The 21203-nt window shown below is 48.0% G+C and overlaps 1 protein-coding gene and 1 pseudogene across 5 annotated transcripts in view; both read left to right on the top strand.

Annotated features, from left to right (window-relative positions):
* LOC147019346 (cysteine-rich with EGF-like domain protein 2-A) overlaps nucleotides 1–21203 on the top strand; it is a 101553-nt gene that overhangs the window by 47535 nt on the left and 32815 nt on the right. For all 5 annotated transcript variants that reach the window (XM_085899768.1, XM_085899769.1, XM_085899772.1 and 2 more), the window contains exon 5: nucleotides 15675–15851. In XM_085899768.1, coding sequence (XP_085755894.1) covers nucleotides 15675–15851 — 177 coding nt within the window. The remainder of the gene's footprint in view (nucleotides 1–15674; nucleotides 15852–21203) is intronic.
* On the top strand, nucleotides 18861–19006 carry LOC147019347 (signal recognition particle RNA; annotated as a pseudogene).

The raw sequence follows: 21203 nt of genomic DNA, 5'->3' as shown, positions 1-21203 counted from the left end.
AAATGTAATTATGTTTGTGTGTGTGTTTGTTTCTACTTATTTTATTTATTTATTTCCCATTCTGTCTAACATTGCGTTCCACTCATTGGTTAGACAGTTCGCCTGACTCTACCCACAATTCATTCCACCCTCCACCCCCAAGTCCTCATTTACCGCAGTTTTAAATTATTTCATTTCAAACTCGAAGGGCACTTGGTAGAGTGCATACCTCCGCCACGTAATACCTGATCCACGAGAACATATCGGGCCCAATACATTTTTGAAATATCGTTTTTCGTCCGATCTCTCATTGGTGAAGAATCACTTATAAAATGAAAAAATTATTCGATCCAGATCTTCACCAAAATAGAATCAATTATTCTTTGTGACACAGCCAAAATTTCATCCGAATCCGTCCAAAACTTTTGGAGATGTCCCGCACACAGACAAACTAACTAACAAACAGACAGAGAAGGGGTGAACACATCACCTCCTTCACCTTCGGTGGTGGAGGTAAATATTCGGTTTTTCAATTCAAAATATTTGATTTTTGCAAAATGCTATCGTAAGAAAAAAAAAAAATTGAAACCTCGCCAGCGACAGGCACATTTTCCACTCCACCATACATGTACATGTACAGTTTCGAGTGTTGTATACAAGCACCTGCTTGGTGGAAGGTGATCAGTCTATGAACAAGAACGGCCATTCTGTAATGCGGTACATATGCAATTTGCATCGCATATTTCTTTCTAAACCAAGCTGTTTGGGTTAGCTGTTCCACCTCACATCGTGCATCAGGAGTACAAAGAGACCTGCGAGTGCTTCGCCAAGCACACCTCGTATCAAGAAGCAGCGACAGGGTGTAACTTTATTGGTGAAGTTGGGCATAATTAAAATACATTCGTGTGGTGAAGGAACAATGCAAATTGGATGCATACATGGAATCGCTGCATCTACTGTGCATTTGATTGTTAAAAATTCTCCGAAAATGAAGCTCCGAATGCACCACTCGGGGAAAACCCACGAGCGCTGAAGGGCTACCTCAAGCCACAGCTTCCTGTCATATGGAGGTGAAATCCTCAGTCTTGGATGACGGTATCAGTGGGCCAGGACGACGTAATTAATTTCTTCCTGGAGGGTGGTCGAAGAAGTGGCAAAATGTATTTGATTATCGCTCCAGTCTTGCATCTGCGCAGGGAGGGCAAGGCCAATGTCTGCAAGGAGCAAAGCTTTGTTGATGAGGTTGTTCTCTTTGATGTAATTTTCGATGAAGCTGGAGAATGCTTGAAGTGGGGAGGGGATTGGCATTCTCTCAAGCAGGGCTTAAAACCACGTCATTACAAAAGATCAGAACTGGTGAAAACCCTGCCACCGTGTGCACCCAAGATGTTTGATGAATTTGCCAGAAAGACAGACTTCCTAAAATAGTCATGCTGCACCACATACAAGAGGACTGACATTGTGTTTGATGTAAGTTATAATGGCAGTCCAGGCTGAAGTCTGAAGCAAGGTCTAAATGTGGAAAAGCAATCAGGAGGAGAGTGACACGGACAAGAAAAACTCCATCAAACTGGAAAAGCTTCCTTCGAGATGACGACAACAAAACAGAACTGTTCCATTTTCCTTACAGATAAAATCGCTGATATGACGACAATCAATGCAGTCATTGTGACAAAGGGAGAAAATGCCATCGGCAACAAAACGGCGAACGTGGATGAATTATATCCATGTACCCACGAAGAGTCAGACACGTGCTTGTTCATACACGCCTGACATGCAGCGATGGAGGAATACAAACTCGTCTGTAATTATGGAAGCTAATGACATGGATGTTACAGTCATAGATACCTCTGTTATGCCCTCTCTTGTTGAGCTTGGCCTTGAAAAGATGTGGGTTGCATTTGGCAAAGGAGAGAACAGTAACATGACGTTTCTGCCATAGGACCAGAGAAAACACTTGGGATTCGATTTTTTTTTTCTTCTTTTCATTCCTTCAGCGGCTGTGATGTTGTGCCGGCCTTCCATGGCAAGGCAAAGAAATCTGCATGGCAAACGTGGAACGTGTGTGATGAGGCCTCAAGCACCTTCGCCAAGCTCAGTCGGTGCCCATCTAAGGTTGAGGATGTTGACCTGCAAATTCTGGAGAAGTTTGTGGTCTTGATGTATGACAGGTCCAGTGCAGTCGCAACTGTTAATGAGACGAGGTTTCATCTGTCAGCCCGAAAGCAGAGATCGTATGACTTGATATCAGCAACTTATTTAGCACCAAAAGAGCATGCTAAACATGTTGCTTATCAGGCAGGGCACGTCTGGGGTCAGGCATTCGTCTGACATCGACACTCGGAGCCCGTTAATTGAGCATTTAAAAATGCACCATATATGTTTATTCATAGCAGAATTTGTTTCAGCATGGTCGAAAACATATGAATTGACACCAAATTCACTTTAATCCGACAACTCCTATCAATTTCTATAATGAAAAGTTGCATTTTTGGAGTCAATCGGTGGCCATCTTGAAGAATGGCTGCCATGTTTTGAATTTAAATTGGCGAGTGATCCTTGAAAAGTTATCCAAATATAATATTCTTGCCCATTTTGTGTTTGTATCACCATTTGAAAGATTACACTGGGGAACAAATTTTTTTCTTATTATATGTTGCATGAGATTTTTCAACTTATTGTATGTATTTTTTCAACGCTGATTTCAAATCTGAAATCGGTTTTCCTCTACATGCTCTAGCTTTCATGCAATTTGAAACTTGCGATTTTCGCAAAAAAAGGACACCCATTGCTATTTGCACTCGGGATAACTTGAGAACTAGGGGTGCGATTTTGGACTTTAGTGGAAATATACGATGCCTAAACTGCTAAATAACTATAGATCATATTCGTTTTGCTGCCAACGATTTGCTCACGATTTATTTGACATCAATTTTCTTTATCTTTATTGATATTTATTTATCTTTATTGATATATATATATTGTTGCGGTATTCGCGCCCGCCGGCGTGCGAACGGCCACGTAACTCGAATCGCGGCACGTCGCCCACCGGACGGACAATCCAGTCGTGACACTCTCGGACTAACGCCGGGAACCAGTCACGGGTGGACCTTTCGGTCTCACCGCGATCGAGCCAATCAGCCCCCGCGTGGGATAGGGTTGCTCGCCGAATTCGACCTACCTAAGTACCCACGCGGAGGGTAGACCGGGCGATCGCACCTCGCCGCAGGTCGACTTCGGACACGGGCCACTTAAGCGACCCGTTCCGTACTATCAGAATAACCGAGCGGTGTTATCGTCGACCTCGACGGTTCGATTAATTATCGGGCGTATTCAGCCCACTACCAACCCTTTACGTGAAGCAAGATGAGGGTTCAATGGGGGAAAAGACGAAGCGAAGCGGGAGAACAGTTCAACAATAAAGCACATTTATTCGCGGCACACGGGAAGCACACAAATACAATTCCACCAAAAGCACACAAAAAAAGAAAACACAATTCCATTTACACAAAAAGCAAATATAAAAGTGAAAACACAGTGCAGAGCTAATACCGACTACCGAGCACACGGCAACACTTATACAATTCTACTTCACAGACGGCGCCAACAACACATACCCAAAACCAAGGAAAAGAAATACCCTCAAGGATGAGGCGGGCCTGAGGCCGAGACCGGGTCGCGCCTACCCGTCTGGTGATGAGACGCGGAGCGGCGATGGCGCCTCACTCCGCGGGCCTCGCGGACAGTGCCAGGCAGGGGGTGGGAAAAGGGGCCCCCTTGGTCGCACTATCTCAGCGCGGGGGGAAACAGGAGGGGGTTGCTGATGCTCGGGGTATAGAGGATCTTTATTATCCCTGGTGTGCGTCTCCACCTCGGCCAGGTCAACGCCGCCGGCCTTCCTCGGGCGCGCAGCTCCCGGCACCGTCGCGAGCACCCCCTCGTCTGCCTTCGCCGCTGCCGCCTCTCCGCCTCTGGACTCTCCACCCTGGACTCTTCTTTGGGCTCTCCTCGTTCGACTCTCTTCAGCTTCTCCAGCTACTGCAGGCTTCGGGCTCCAGACTTCCACTCCGCTCTGACTGACGAACACGGTCCTTTTATCCCCCCGTAGCTTCGCCTTTGACCCCCTCCCTTTGACCTTTCACCTCGCTCCCCATTGGCCCGAGAAAAAGTGGGCGTGAAGGCTTTTTGATCCACAAATTTGCATATATCGATCGTTCTGGAGGCGGGGCCAAATCGCCCCTCGCTCACCGATTGGACGGCAAAAAGTGGGCGTGTGTCGTTTTTGATCCGTTTTTGAAGCACAAAATCCGTGATTTTGTACACGCTGTTCGACGTGCGCCCTGCACGAGTCCAACACCGGTACCCACAGCGGGGCAAGAACGGTGGCGATGCTACGGTTGCGAGGTGTGACGTGAAGGTCGTGGCGGTTGTGGTGAAGCGGCGTTGTGGTTGGTGGTTGATGTTGTGGTTGTGGTGGTAATCATGGCGGTTGGTCCAAAATAAAGATAGTGAAAGAAAACGGCTATCCTGAAGAGTCGCAGCTCGCATAAATGACATGTATTCCCACTAGACAACGGGTTTGGGCCTAACTACACATATACTTGCCGAGATACCTCACCTAAGGGACCTGAATGGTGGTTTGCGAATTTGGTAACCACAACACTACCCCCTCCCCTTTTTACAGACTCGTCCCGAGTCGTCAAATTTTCGTGTGCCATCATGTGTAGTTTTCCCCTAGTACATTTTACCTACGGATCCCTGAGTGCGACATTCATGGTATTCGTGTCCCCAAAATAAATAACCTGAGGGCTGCGTAACTATCTAAACAAACTCACTCACACGGACGACTTAAATAAAATTGCCGGCGCTAAGACATACATGCCGGGGGGGCGCACTCATATTTACAGTACATCTTAACCTTAACTTACAAATTTTACACTAAACCATGGCCCAGGATCATTGAACTCTGCAAAGAAAAGCAGTTCGCAGGGAGCCAGACTGCCCACATGCAGTCTCTGGCTCAAACAATGCAGGTGACAGGGAACGTGGCTGGCTGCTCACACGCAGTCCAAGGCCTTCCCTTTTGAACTGAACTCAGTGAACCACAACGGTGCTTGGGCTGCACAACGCAGTCTCCGTGCCAGCTCAAGTGGCACACGCAATGAGCACAACGAATGGATGCATGAACGGTTTGAACTGAATGCAGTGAACCACAACGGTGCATGGGCTGCACAAACGCAGTCTCCGTGCCAGCTCAAGTGGCACACGCAATGAGCACAACGAATGAATGGATGAATGGATGGACGCAAAACACGGTGCACGGGCTGCCACTGCAGGCCCGTGTTGTAGCTGCCAACAGGGCAGTTCTCGCAGCTTGCAAACTGTTGCCTTGATCCTGGCGCACATGGAAATGAACAGGGGGGGCAAAGCAAAAATTGAACGGGGCTGGTGAACATGGGCAGTGGGCATGGCATGGCAAAGGTGAGCAGGCAAACACAGCCCGCAGAAGAAGGCCGCTGCAGGCAAACACAGCCGGCAGATGAACTGGCCGGCACAGGCCTTGAAGTACCACAGCTGCAGACGAACTGGCCGGCACAGGCCTTGCAGCACACAGCTGCCGATGAAGTTGGCCGGCCTCCGCCTTGAAGCAAAACACGGCCAGCCGATGAAGTTGGCCAGCCTTTGTCGTTCAATGGAGGTTGGTGGCGGGAGTGCGGTGGTGCTGGCCACTTGGGAGGCGGGCTCGGACCTACCTACCTGTCTCCCTCCCAACCTATCGCCTTTGCCTGTCACTGTACATACCCACTCCCTTAATTTGTCAAACCCCAATTTAGCCCCAACTTAATTTTTTTTTCTGTTGTTTTTATTTTTACTCCCCCACTATGAATCGTCCCCTAACCCCCTTTATCGTCCTTGTTCGGCTAACCTATCCTGTCACCTAGCCTACTCCCAACCCCTACGTTCCCTTCCCGGAGGGGAATAAGGGAGAGCTAACGTCCTGTGTCGAGGCCCAACGAAGCCTCAGAATGGCCTCCCCAGAGTTCGGCGATCTATAACCAAGGTGGGTCCAGCGGCCCACAACGACAGCGAGGGGATGGATGGTGCGGAGGGGTACACTTCCTAATCTACCCTAACCATTTAACTGTTAAACTACCCCGGGGCTTTCAACAAGCGCCTCTCGCTTAAAGTATTGGTTCTAACAACCCAGATTCCCGTCGCCTGTGTTGGTGTCCTCACAACTTCGGGCCTCGCCCCCCAATTTTCTCTCCGTGCCCTCACACGGTCTCCTGGCTGGGACACGTGGCTCCCTTTGGCAGGCACGACCCTCTGCCGATTCTCCCGCTATGGCACCCCCGGGCACTACACTGCCTCCGAGCCTACCAGCTCCCTAACACCGGGGAGTGCCCCCCCATGGCACCTCCCCTGAAACGCACACGTGGCAGGCCGGCCTCCCGGGCCCCTTTCCGAGGGTCACCCGTGCCCACAACACTGCCCACGCGGCTAATGGCGCCCCGGGCCCCCGCACCAAGCAGGCGCACCCGTGCCCACTACTCTATCCCGGCCCCCCATGGGCCCATGGCCTACCGCGGCCGACTAGCCTGGTGCCCGGGGTACCCACTCAGCGATACTCACCTTTCGCAGCCACGCTCCCAAGCCCGTCAACAGGGCTCCTGCACCCCTCCAAATGGGTCTCGAGCCTACTTTCCCACCAACAACAAAACGACCTCCATTTTTCAATTTGACTAACCCAGCTAACTCACTCTACACTGACCCCGGGGTCCCTTGGGCGGGAGTCACTCCTCCCCCCAATCACTCATCGCACCATGCATTCCCCATTCACTCCACTCACACAGACCCGCTGGCCTCACTCACTCACCATGTACTCACCTCACAACTCTCCAACACACACACCGCTGAACTCTGCCATCCTCCTAACTGCACCCCCTAACTAACTCGTGCTCCCACATCGTCCCTTAAACTATAGCACGTTCCTTTTAACACTACGTAGCTAAGCTACGTCCCCACTACACATTCACAAGTCTGTCACTGTCTCCTAACTCATTTTATTTCCCAGCCTAAATCTGGCTACAATCCCTCTACCTAATCCATTCCACGGACTCCATGAGGACTTACCCCTGCCCCATGAAGTCGGTCTAGCTAAGCTAACCCTTCCCCCTAACTAGTTTTCATCCTGTGCCCAGGTAAGGGGGTCTTCCACCCCTTGCCCAGGAATCCTGTGTACCCGAAAGTGAGGCTTGTTTTTTCTTTTTTTTTTTTTCTTTTTTTTTTCATGCGCAGCACCTGCGCGGCAACTCAGAGCTCGCGCACTTTGCACCTGCCCGTGACGTCATGCAGCTGCACGTGTTCCTCGTCCCTCCTTGGACGGTACCATCCGGCAGAGATACCCCTCCTGCCGGATTCCAACCCCACGTGCAGCCATGACGTCACCGTGCGCATAAAAAAACACAAGCCCCACGTCTCGAGGGGTTACCCACGCGAACACATGTGCTTTGCCCGTTGGAGCTCAACACACACGATCGCGTGGAGAACCCGTCCGGTCCAAATCCATTTACCTGCCTAAACTTTGTCCGTCCGCGGGATCGGCAAATCCACCGCGTGCGTTTCCGGACCGGGACTTCACTCTCGCAAGCGAGCACGTGGTGGTCTCGTGCGTTGCACAGCACGAACCGCGTACTCACTGCTGGGTGAACCCGGCACGGTCCCCGAAACAACTACAGCCGCTACTCGGCTTTCTTTCTTCTCATGTCGCCTTCGTCGTCGCCATTCAACCCACGCACACCTGCGTGTTACGACGCACACAGTCCACTCCATCACATTCACACGGGGAGACGCGGCTGCGTGCTCCCGCATGCCGACCGACATCTCCCTCTCATACCGCTCTCTCACACACACGGTCTCCCTGGCACACAGCGACCTTGCACACGGCCGTTCACTCACGCGTGCGGGGGCACTCACCCGCGGTGCCTCACTCGCACTCCGTGCCTCATCCACACACGCGGGGGCACTCACCCGCGGTACCTCACTCATACACACGGCGACACTCACACACGCGGTCTCTTCCACACACGGTGCCTCACCCACACACGCGGGGTCACTAACCCGCGGTGCCTCACTCACACTCCGTGCCTCATCCACACACGGCGTGCTGGGAAGCACGTACTCCGGCACCATCGCCACCACACCACTCACACGTGGTGCCTCACTCATACTGGCCGTTTCACTCACACACACGGCCTCACTCACCCACGGTGCCCCATCCACACCCGGCGTGCTGGGAAGCACGCACTCTGGCACCATCGCCTCCACACCACTCACACACGGGGTCGCTTCCACACACGGGGACGCACTCACACCTTGCACCACACACACAGGGACAACCACACTGGGGATTCGTGTCCCCACAAGGGTCTCCGGGGCCTCTATACCCCCCAAGCTCTCCGTGCACCCGTCCACAGCACCCGTCCCCTCAACCTCGCAAAGCACGACCGAACTCACCTGGTCGTGACTCGCCTCAAGGGGGCATACTCCCTCCCCTCGTTCCTGGAGGAGGCCATCCAGGTGCTCGCACTGGGTCTCCACCCAATCCGCCAGCTCACCCCCATTATCCTCCACTACCTCTGTGTGTGTGTGTGCGTCACTTACCCCGTCTTCCTCGTGTAGTCTTTCCTCTATTTTTTCTATCTCCCGTGTCTCTCCCAACTCTTCACCCTTTACCTCCCTTGTCTCAACTATTATTTCCTTTGTCACGGCCTTCATGCCCGCCTGCAGGCATCGGCCCATATTCTGCGTCTCACCCCGGAACTTTTTCATTTCTTCCTTCATGTTTGCTTCCATTCCGTTTATTTTTGTATCCATCTTTTCGTTTATTTGTTGTGTATTGCCTTTCATTTCGTTTTTCATTTCATTTGTCATTGCCGCATTCATTTGTGCCAGCATGGTGAATAGCTGGGCCATGTCGGATGCACTCAAGTGAGCCGTTTCGGCAGGGGTTGGGGAAGGGTCTTGGTGGAGAGGGGGGGGAGGTGTCATACACCGCGGCCGCTGCCGCACCCACCTCGGGCCCTGGGTTCAGTTGGGCGAGTCCGTGTTCCTGCACAATCAACATTTCCTGCTCGGGGATTCCATCCTGGACCATGGATCCTACACATTCTACATCCATTTCTAATACCCCCGGCTCCCGCTCGCCTTGAGACGCCATCTTGCTTCTCGTGAAGGGTTAATTTGCTCGCTCGTAATTTGGAGGGAATCGGGGGGCGCTTCTCTCACCCCTGGACCGATTCCCGTGAATTTAGCCGGAGACAGGAGAGCCCGTTTTCCTGTTCTCCGATACCAGTGCCGCGAGGAGGGCGATGGATTTGTATCCCACTCCTGACACCAGTGTTGCGGTATTCGCGCCCGCCGGCGTGCGAACGGCCACGTAACTCGAATCGCGGCACGTCGCCCACCGGACGGACAATCCAGTCGTGACCCTCTCGGACTAACGCCGGGAACCAGTCACGGGTGGACCTTTCGGTCTCACCGCGATCGAGCCAATCAGCCCCCGCGTGGGATAGGGTTGCTCGCCGACCCGACCTACCTAAGTACCCACGCGGAGGGTAGACCGGGCGATCGCACCTCGCCGCAGGTCGACTTCGGACACGGGCCACTTAAGCGACCCGTTCCGTACTATCAGAATAACCGAGCGGTGTTATCGTCGACCTCGACGGTTCGATTAATTATCGGGCGTATTCAGCCCACTACCAACCCTTTACGTGAAGCAAGATGAGGGTTCAATGGGGGAAAAGACGAAGCGAAGCGGGAGAACAGTTCAACAATAAAGCACATTTATTCGCGGCACACGGGAAGCACACAAATACAATTCCACCAAAAGCACACAAAAAAAGAAAACACAATTCCATTTACACAAAAAGCAAATATAAAAGTGAAAACACAGTGCAGAGCTAATACCGACTACCGAGCACACGGCAACACTTATACAATTCTACTTCACAGACGGCGCCGACAACACATACCCAAAACCAAGGAAAAGAAATACCCTCAAGGATGAGGCGGGCCTGAGGCCGAGACCGGGTCGCGCCTACCCGTCTGGTGATGAGACGCGGAGCGGCGATGGCGCCTCACTCCGCGGGCCTCGCGGACAGTGCCAGGCAGGGGGTGGGAAAAGGGGCCCCCTTGGTCGCACTATCTCAGCGCGGGGGGAAACAGGAGGGGGTTGCTGATGCTCGGGGTATAGAGGATCTTTATTATCCCTGGTGTGCGTCTCCACCTCGGCCAGGTCAGCGCCGCCGGCCTTCCTCGGGCGCGCAGCTCCCGGCACCGTCGCGAGCACCCCCTCGTCTGCCTTCGCCGCTGCCGCCTCTCCGCCTCTGGACTCTCCACCCTGGACTCTTCTTTGGGCTCTCCTCGTTCGACTCTCTTCAGCTTCTCCAGCTACTGCAGGCTTCGGGCTCCAGACTTCCACTCCGCTCTGACTGACGAACACGGTCCTTTTATCCCCCCGTAGCTTCGCCTTTGACCCCCTCCCTTTGACCTTTCACCTCGCTCCCCATTGGCCTGAGAAAAAGTGGGCGTGAAGGCTTTTTGATCCACAAATTTGCATATATCGATCGTTCTGGAGGCGGGGCCAAATCGCCCCTCGCTCACCGATTGGACGGCAAAAAGTGGGCGTGTGTCGTTTTTGATCCGTTTTTGAAGCACAAAATCCGTGATTTTGTACACGCTGTTCGACGTGCGCCCTGCACGAGTCCAACACCGGTACCCACAGCGGGGCAAGAACGGTGGCGATGCTACGGTTGCGAGGTGTGATGTGAAGGTCGTAGTGGTTGTGGTGAAGCGGCGTTGTGGTTGGTGGTTGATGTTGTGGTTGTGGTGGTAATCATGGCGGTTGGTCCAAAATAAAGATAGTGAAAGAAAACGGCTATCCTGAAGAGTCGCAGCTCGCATAAATGACATGTATTCCCACTAGACAACGGGTTTGGGCCTAACTACACATATACTTGCCGAGATACCTCACCTAAGGGACCTGAATGGTGGTTTGCTAATTTGGTAACCACAACAATATATATTCTTTAACTTTATGTTTTTCTTTGTTTCAGATCTGATCATGGCTTCTTCAATAAGACATATATGTGTAAATAATCCTGATGCATTCTGTTATGTATGTGGCTGCGACACACTACTTAATCAAAAGCGCAATATAACATCGTTTGTAAGGCGTGCCTATAAAGCCTATTTTGATGTTCCCCTTGGTGACCAAGACAAGAAATGGGCTCCTCGTATTGTATGTCATAATTGTGAGGAAATGCTTCGTGACTGGACAAAAGGAAAACGAAAGGGTCTGCCTTTTGGAGTTCCCATGGTTTGGCGAGAACCCAAGGACCACGTAACTGACTGCTATTTTTGCCTGGTCAACACAAAGAGTGTCGGCAAGAAAAACCGGCAAAAGATCTATCCCTGTATTCCGTCAGCAATTCGACTGACTCCGCACTCTGAGGAACTCCCCGTTCGAATCTTTAATGGTTTTGTCTTATCTGAAGATGAAGGCAGTGAACATCATCAGCAAGAGCACGAGGGTCGTGATGACGGGCTTCAAGAAATGGTTTCAGAATCTGAAGCCTCCTCATCTGATACCAAACAGTCAGCAGTTTAGCCAACCGGAATTGAATGACATGGTGTGTGATTTGGGGCTCTCCAAGAAAGCAGCTGAGGTATTAGCTTCCAGGCTCCAAGAAAATAATCTACTTGACCACTCTGCAAATGTTTCATATTTCCGAAAGCGGGACCAGATCTTTGTCGCCTTTTTCTCAGAAGACGAGCAGTTTGTTTACTGCCACGATGTCCCAGGTCTTCTCAGGCAATTAGGTGTTACTTCGTATAATCCAACAGAATGGCGATTATTTCTGGATACCTCAAAGCGCAGCCTCAAGTGTATTCTCTTGCACAATGGCAATGTTTATGGAGCGGTTCCAGTTGGTCACTCAGTGCATTTGCGAGAAGAACATAATAACATAAAAATGGTCATTGACTTACTCAAATATCACGAGCACAACTGGATCATTTGTGTGGACCTGAAAATGGTCAACATTCTCCTTGGTCAACAGAAAGGCTTCACAAAGTTTCCATGCGATCTCTGCATGTGGGACAGCCGAGCTCGAGAGAAACACTGGATCCAGAAGGAGTGGCCCATGTGTGAAACTCTGGAAGCAGGCATGCCAAACATTGTGAATGAGCCAATCATCAGCCGAGAGAAGGTCATTTTTCCCCCACTCCATATCAAGCTCGGCTTGATGAAACAGTTCGTGAAGGCATTGATTACTGATGGTGAATGTTTTCAACATATAGTTTCTGCTTTTCCTGCTTTGTCTTTCGAGAAGATCAAAGCAGGTGTGTTTGATGGACCTTAAATTCGTGCCCTTGGACGTGATGAGGAATTTGTAAGGAAGATGAATGACAAGGAGAAGACAGCGTGGCTATCTTTCGTCACAGTTATACAAAACATTCTTGGTAACAAAAAGGCAGATAACTATGAGTTTCTGGTTACTCGAATGCTGTTGGCTTTTTGCGATCTTGGGTGCAACATGAGTGTCAAGCTCCATTTCCTGAATAGTCACCTTGATCAATTCCCTGAGAACCTTGGGGCTGTAAGTGCGGAACAGGGAGAGCACTTCCATCAGGACCTCATGATGATGGAAGAGTGCTACCAAGTGCAATGGGACAAAAATATGATGGCAGACTAATGCTGGAGCATCAAACGAGATTGCCCTGTGGAAGTTCACAAACGCAACAGCTACAAGCGCAAATTCTTGCTTGAATAGGACCTATTTCAACTTTGCATTCCTTCCTTATCAATTGTTCTGAATCACCTATCGTCTTTATGTCGAAATATATTGTCACGAATTCGCGCCCGCCTGCGTGCGATCAGCCGCTTTCCACTAATAGCGATCGCGTCGCCCACCGGAAAGACAATTCAGTCGTGACCCTCCTGGAACTATCGCCAGAAACCAGTCATAGGTGGGGGTTTAACCTCACCACAGCCCAGTCCGCATTCTACCCGCGCGAAGTAGGGTCACTCGCCGAATATCGAAATACCTAAGTACTCGCGCGGGTAACCTACCGAGGGGCCGTACCTCGCCACAGGTCGGCTTGGGACACGAACCGCTTAAGCGGTTCGTTCCGTTCTACAGCGATAACCGAGCGGGTATTATCGCCGACCTCGATGGATCCGATTCTCCTTACCAGGTGTTTAAAACCCAACTAATTATTCCACGATACAAGATGGCATTTTCAATGGGGAATAGAGGACGCAACGAACGGGATACATTTCACACAAGGACATTTATTATTTACACACACATCACAAGCATGGCAGTCATGCAATGTACAAGCAAGAAACAAAAGCAATACCACCGACTACGAGCAATAATGTACATGCACAGTCACTTATGCAGGTCTACTTCACAGGACACAGCGCCACCAACATTCATTCAAAAGCAAGAAATGGCCACCCCCAAAGACGAGGGTGGCAGACAGGGTCCGCGGACCTTTATAGCGCGGGACCTGGAGGACCGAACGGGTCCCGCGAGACCGTGGCAGGTTACCTGCCCCCCCTCGGTGGTCGGCGAGTCGCGACATCCCGCTCCCACGACCGTCAGCGTAGTCGCACCTGGTTCCGGGCCTCCCACATGGCCGGCAAGCTCTCTCCGGCGCTCCTCATCCGGACACGCAGGTCCACCACACAGCCGGCACTGCTGCGTCTTCCGTCCGCGCGTCCCACCAACAGGCCGCTCACAGGACCACGAGCGCAGGAACCAAGCGAGGAAGAAGAAGAAGAACTGGACCACCGTGAGACAGGGGCAAGCATGAACCAAGAAGAAGAGGGTGAGCCTCGCGTGTGGTCCGCCCTTTATAGCGCGGGGCTCCGCCCCATTCTCGGCTCCACCTTCCTTCGAGAAGCTTCTTGAAAAGGGGCGTGCCCTCACTCCGACCGCCTCACGCCGTGCATCCACCTATTGGAAACGAGCTGCCCTGCCCCCTTCCCTTCACACCAAGCGCGGGGAAAATAGGCGGGAAAACCCGCGCGTCTTCACAGTTCTTTCCTTGGCGCCTTTGTTTGACGTTCTCGGACGGTTTCCGACGCGGAAACCGTCATAGCGTGGACCGTGGAGGATGGCGTTCGGAAACGGAAGTAGTGGCGAAGATGGTGGTGGTTGTTGTGATGGTTATTGTAGTGTGGTTGGCGTTGTGGCATAGTTGGTGGCGGTTGTTTGTGTGGAGGTTTGTTGCGTGCTTGGCGTTGTGGCATACTTGGTGGCGGTTGTTGCTTGCGTGGTTCAAAATAACAATAGATAAAGAAAAACGGCTATCTCAAAGGGTCGCAGCCCGGCGAACACAAAGAAAACCCTCTAAACAAACGTGGGGAAACCTATCTGAACACTCACTTACCGGGATAACTGATCTAAGGAACCTTTTATGGTGTTCTGCGAATTTCCACAGCCGTAACAATATGTTAATTTAAATTTGCTTTTAATTCAAATTGTAACTTACCAAAAATGTTGATAATGGTAGATTGCAAAAAATAAGTTTAATATAAATTTGCTTTTAATACAAATTGTAACTTTCCAAATAAATGTTGATAATGGTGGATTGCAAAAAAATCTAGAGCTTACAGAAAGAAACTAACTTCAAATTTGAATTCAGCACACTCAAATTAGGTAAGATCAAGTGCTGATATCAATACAACAAAAACTTTGTTCCCCAGTGTTATGTATGTATTATCTGCTCCACTACCCAGGTCTTCACCACCATCTCAGATCATCCCCAATCTTAAACCATGATCTTTTCTATCCCCATTAACCATCCTCAAGCACACCTTTGCAAGTTTCCAGTCGCAGATATACAAGAACTCCACATTGTTGTTGTTGTTGTTGTGGTTCTTTGTGGTGGTCAATTTTTGAAATGTACGGCCGCTGGACCCCACCCACATTTGTCACTTGATTCCCCCCACCATGAAACCCAAACCAAACAATATGGCCCCCATCTTCGTTTTCTGGTGGGCCTAAGACATCAGGCCTGTAGGCCTCTGATGATTACACATTTTGTTGCGTCAGATTTCCAATCCGTCAGTTGAGTGTTACTCACGTCAGGGTTGAGTGTTACTCACGATGAGGATTCCTGAATAATCCAATCGTATGTGGAATAAAAATTATTAGTAAGGTTTAATCAAGAGAAGTTTAGTGGATAGAGGAGGCGAAATTTATTTATTTCTGGTTTTTTTCGCAGGTTGAGAGCACAGTGTGGTCATTCTTGTGGCTGTATCCATCTTGGTCCACCCCCTTGCTCCTCATTCTTCCCCACATCCCTTATTTCTCCAAGTTTCTCTCTATTTTGTCATTCAAACCTGCTGCTGTTGGTGCCCCCTTTCTCTTTCGACTGTTCCTTTTGTTATATTACGTCCTGATCCGTTCTTTCTTCTGGCTCCTTCATGAGCCTCGACTTTGCATGCAAAAAAAATAGATGCAATATATATATATATATATATATATATATATATATATATATATATATATATATATATATATATATATATATATATATGGTCTTGTGCAGGTTATAGTGTGTGCGTCTTGTTCTTTAATGGCTGCATTAACCACGGCTATTTTGACACATGGTTGCAGACTGCCTGGGTGGGTCGGTACGGCCCTGTGCGGGTAATGGACGCTGTGATGGGCAAGGAACACGCTCGGGTACAGGCCTGTGTGTGTGCGATGTTGGGTATGCCGGTGAGGAGTGCCTCGAGTGTGAAGCCGGGTTCTACGCCGTAAAACGCAACGCCACGTATGCAAACTGCTCACGTGAGTTCAATGAGAAATGGATGGAGGTGGAGGTGTCGAAAGTTCCTTGGTTGAAATGAAGTCTCTGAATGAAATGTGTTTCTCATACATAATTTGTTTTGCATCGATTTTATTCAAATTGTAGAAATTGCTTTTTCTATTTTAACCTTGAAACGTAACCATCGTCGTTTCTACGCAAAATGCTTTCACTTCTTCGTCAAGCTGGGAAGTTTGGAAATGCTGCTCCTCCATTTTTATGTTATCCATTTATTACTTGGCAATTTATTTATTTATTTATTTATTTTTTTGCCAAGTATGTTGTTCATGTTTGTTGGGTGGTCGCTAGACTACCGTTATTCTCAGGTTTTCCTTCTGTCTATGTATGTAATGGATTGCTCTGGAGGCCAAAGTAGTCAACCGATTTTGATGAAATTTGACAGGTAGGTTCATACCAGGATCTAGTTGTATGCTTTTGAGCACCGTTGCTATGGACGCCACCATTGCCTAGCAACGGGACTTTGAAATTTTTGAAAAAATCCGAAAAATATTTATATGTATATATTTTTTCGAAAATCAAAAATCGGCTTCAGCGCTTTTATGCCCACTATAATCAACTTCTTTGTCAAAAAAATTTCAGCCCGATCCGTCAAAAACTGAATGACTAGTATGCAATTATGAAGCGACCACCCATGTTGCCTACCGGCTTGTTTGTGTGTTTGTTTGCCTGTCCGCTCGACTCCAGCCCAAACCGCTCGACCGATCGTTCTGAAATTCCCAGAGATTAATGTCACCGACCCTGTGACGGTCCCGCATTGAAGTTTCGTAAAATTTTTTCGACCGAATAGGTCTACATAGGCCAATAGGCCAATTTGAGCCAAATCTTCTGAAATCCTCAAATTTCATCCGATTGACTTGGAATTTGAAAACTATTTGCATATGAGGTCGCGAAACTCAACCACCTGTTAATTTTGAGGTAAACGTAAGCCAAAAGGCCAATTTGGGCCAAATTTTCTAAATCCTCAATTTTCATCCGATTGACTTGCAATTTGAACATGATTTGCATATCCGTTCGCTGAATTCAACCACCTATTAATTTTGAGGTCAACATAGGCCAAATTTTCTAAAATCCTCAATTGTCATCCGATTGACTTGAAATTTGAAGAGCATTTTCATGTCAGGTCGCTAAATTCAACTACCAATAAATTTTAAGGTCAACACAGGCCTAATTTCTAAAATTGATAGATAGGGCCAAAAACGATTTTTTTTTTTTTAATGTTGAAGGCTAAATAGTCCTCATCGTGGCCAAGCCTTGAATAAAAGAACTGCAGAGAGAAGTAAGAAAAGAGAGAATAAAGTGAGGAGGGAAAAATGAGTAAGAAAAATGTATGATGAAAAGTATATGATGTTTGTTTGCAGAAAAGAGAGATTAAAGCTAGCCCGGTAGCTATAGTTTGAGTGAGACAAAGTAAGACCAGCAATCCTGAAACTGAGAGTGTAAGATGGTTCCGGGCACCACTTTAATGCTCCTAAATCAGAACGGTCGTACCACCCTGTGCGGTTGCCGTCTCCAATATACTACCTAAAAAAACCGGTCCAATCAGATGGGTGTTTTTTCGGAGACACCATCTCCTTACTGGATGGCTGTTGGCTCCCTAAGGAGCTCATCCGCCCTTTGGCAGGTGTTATTTTTCATCCTGGCAGGGTGTCACAGTCACCCGTATATTAATATATCACGATATCTCAAAAAGTTGTGGATGAGTTGAATAGGAGACGAGAACAAGCGGATTGAATTTTGTTTCAGATCCAGCCCATCAGTGGGATACAAAACGTTAACTGTTCCACCTGGCAGAGGTATGCGCTCTACCGAGTGCCATTCTACTTTGTGCTGTTTTGCCAAGTTGTCACTACATGAGTGATATTTTAAAATTTATTTATTTTTTTCTTTCTTATTTTTTTGGATACGTAGTCGAGGTTCATGGAAAGGCCAGGACACGCATAACAAAAGGAACAGCAGGAGGAGAAGGGCACACAGACATAGGAGGAGAAGGGCATATATAGAGGAGAAGGAACAGCACAGATGGTGACTGGTAATGGTGAGGGAAAGGGGAGAATGCAAGGGGTGCACAAGATGGATACAGAAGCAAAATTTTGGGAGGGGTGGGGTGTGATTTAACAGGTGTAGAAAAGATCATGGTTTTGGATGGGGGATGATTTGAGATGGTGGTGAACCATTGTCTTGAAGACCTGGAGAGAAAATATTGAGATGGAAGATGGTTCCACAGGTGGGGAAAAAGATAAATAAATGGATGTGAACAGTGGTTTTGGATTTTGGCAGTTTCACCAGGAGGGGGTTACTGGTGGACTATGTATATCCTGCATCTACCTGGTGGGGTGGGTGGACAAGGCATGGAGATTCCAATGATCTCTAAGGCCTTGGTTTCCATGGCGTCAAGCTGAGCAAGATGTGAGGCAGGGATGCCAGCCCAAGAGGGGAGAGCAGTACTCGATCAAGCTGCGGATGAAAACCTTGTCTGTGGATAGGAGCTCAGGTGTGCAATGAAATGACTTTGCATGATGGAGGATATCGAGTTGGCACCTGGCTTTGAAGGCCAACTTTGAAATGTGGCTTGCCCACGAGAGTTCATGTCTGAGAGTGAGACCCAAGAGTTAGAGTGACAGAACTTTTTCGAGAGTTGTTGAGAAGGTGGATAGGAGGATTTGCGGTTATGGTCCTTTTCAAGAGAGAGTGTGTGAGTGTGTGGGATTTTTAAGGGTTAAAAGACCTATTCCTATTGTTTGACCAGTTTTTATACGCCCGATATATATATATATATATATATATATATATATATATATATATATATATATATATATATATATATATATATATATATATATATATATATATATATATATATATGTATATATATATATATATATATATGTATATATATATGTATATATATATGTATATATATATATATATATATATATATATATATATATATATATATATATATATATATATATACCGGGCGTAGTGGCGTGCGCCTGTAATCCGGCTACTCGGAGGCTTGGGTTGGAGGATCGCTTGAGGACGGGAGCTCTGCATTGGGCCTCTCATTGCTATGAGAGGGTGTAGGGCAGCCTGGAATCATGGCGAAACCCAATCCTTATCCCTGTGTCGTAAGAGGCGACCAGGGTTGCGTCAGGAAGGGCATCCGGTGTAAAACAGATGCCAAATCAGTATGCGGATCATAACGGATGACCCGCTGTGGCAACCCCTATCGGGAGCAGCCGAAAGACGAACAACAACATATATATATATATATATATATATATATATATATATATATATATATATATATATATATATATATATATATATATATATATATATATATATATATATATATATCTTCTTCTTTTTCTTTCGGCTGCTCCCGATAGGGGTCGCCACAGCGGATCATCCGTATGATCCGCATAGTGATTTGGCACATGTTTTACGCCGGATGCCCTTCCTGACGCAACCCTGGTCGCCTCTTACGACACAGGGATATGGTACACCTATTTTTACCGGGGTATACACCGGCCCAGTATACTGGTACTCATTTCGCCGACCTCGGAAGGATGACAGGCTGAGTCAACCCCCTGGTGTATTAATTCAGTGGCCCAACGGGGCTTGAACTCAGGACCTTTTGGATATATATATATATATATATATATATATATATATATATATATATATATATATATATATATATATATATATCTCGGGGTGTATTATGTGATACCGTCCGTCTGTCTGTCTGTCCGTCTGTCTGTCTGTCTGTCTGTCTGTCTGTCCGTCTGTCCGTCTGTCCGTCTGTCCGTCTGTCCGTCTGTCCGTCTGTCCGTCCGTCCGTCCGTCCGTCTGTCCGTCTGTCTGTCCGTCCGTCCGTCCGTCCGTCCGTCCGTCCGTTCCTGTCCGCACTCTAACTCCCAAAGTTTTCAACTTTCACGTTTCATATTTGGTACATAGGTACAGACTGTGGAGACGGTGTGTCGCGACATACGTTCGTCATCTAAAGTTGTTGCCATGGCAACCAGAATGCTGTTTTCCATGTAGTAGCACAATTCTGTATATACCCTCTTGTTCGGGCGTATATTGTGCTCGCTTGCGCTCTTGTTTTATTTTGTCAGAGTCTGAAGAGAAGGAATAGGCTGCTGTCTGTCTGTCACAAGCATAAGGGATATCACAGCAGAGGGTGGAGTCATCAGTAAAGAGACCCCATAGAGTCAGGGAGATCATTGATGAAGAATAGGAATAGGATGGGACTGAGAACCCTGCCTTGGGGCACTCCAGCCTTGACAGGGAGAGGAGAAGAAAGGATTCCATTGAGTGCCACGTGTTGGCTGCAAAAGTGGAGGAAGTCATTAATCCAAGAGTGGAGATGGCCTTGGATTCCATAGGCGAACAGTTTGGAGAGCAAGGTGAGATGCCAGAATGTATCAAAAGCTCGAGATTATTAGGGTACCCTGTGAGTACAGGGTACCCTATTGTTTTTCTTCTGTTTATTTATTATTATTTTTATTTATTCTTTTTCTTTTTCCGCCGGCATTTTGCACCCTTTTTCGCTTTAAAAATCATTTTCTCTGGGATACTAAGTCCGATCGACACAAAATTTTCACCACAGTATGTATCTTTTTTGATAGCACAATCACGTTATAATTATGACGTCATTGGTCATGTGGTGCGGGCGCCATCTTGAAAAAAACGATAAACTTTGGACCTCTGTATCTCAGAAACCCTGCAATGGAAAAATTTTTCGTTTGATACATTTTACTAAGCTCCCTATGGGGAACACGTGTGATTTTTCGTGACGTCATAGGTGAAGCGATATACCGGTGAAAATTCGTCAAGTAGAACGCCATATAGGAAAAATCTGAAAAATTCTGAGCATCATCTACGCCTAAAATCACTGACGAAAATGTTTTTCTTGACGTCATCGATGACGTAATTCGGCCGCCATCTTGTTTTTTAGTGTTTTTTTAAAAAAATCTTCTTCTCCAGAAGGGCTGGACAGATGAAGGCGAAACTTTACACGTACATTCCCCCTGATGTCCTCTTTCAAGTTTGTTAATTTGTTGTTGATACGTCACATGGTTTGGCGGCCATCTTGAAAAAACCCTAAAACCTTCAAACATCTTCTTCTCCAGAAGCGCTGGTCCCATGAAGGCGAGATTTCACAAGTATATTCGTGACATGTATGCGATGCAAGTTTGTTAATTTCTAAGTGATAGGTCACATGGTTTGGCCGCCATGTTGGATTTAAGAAAAATATTAAATAATGTTTTCTCTGGTATTTCATAAGCCATCGAAGCGAAAATTTG

Source organism: Eptatretus burgeri, chromosome 10 (genome assembly GCF_056783735.1).
Source record: "Eptatretus burgeri isolate ZD-2024b chromosome 10, Ebu_testis_v1, whole genome shotgun sequence".
NCBI lineage: Eukaryota > Metazoa > Chordata > Myxini > Myxiniformes > Myxinidae > Eptatretus > Eptatretus burgeri.
Note: the sequence above shows the minus strand (reverse complement) of the source record. Positions and strands in the feature narration are given on the sequence as shown.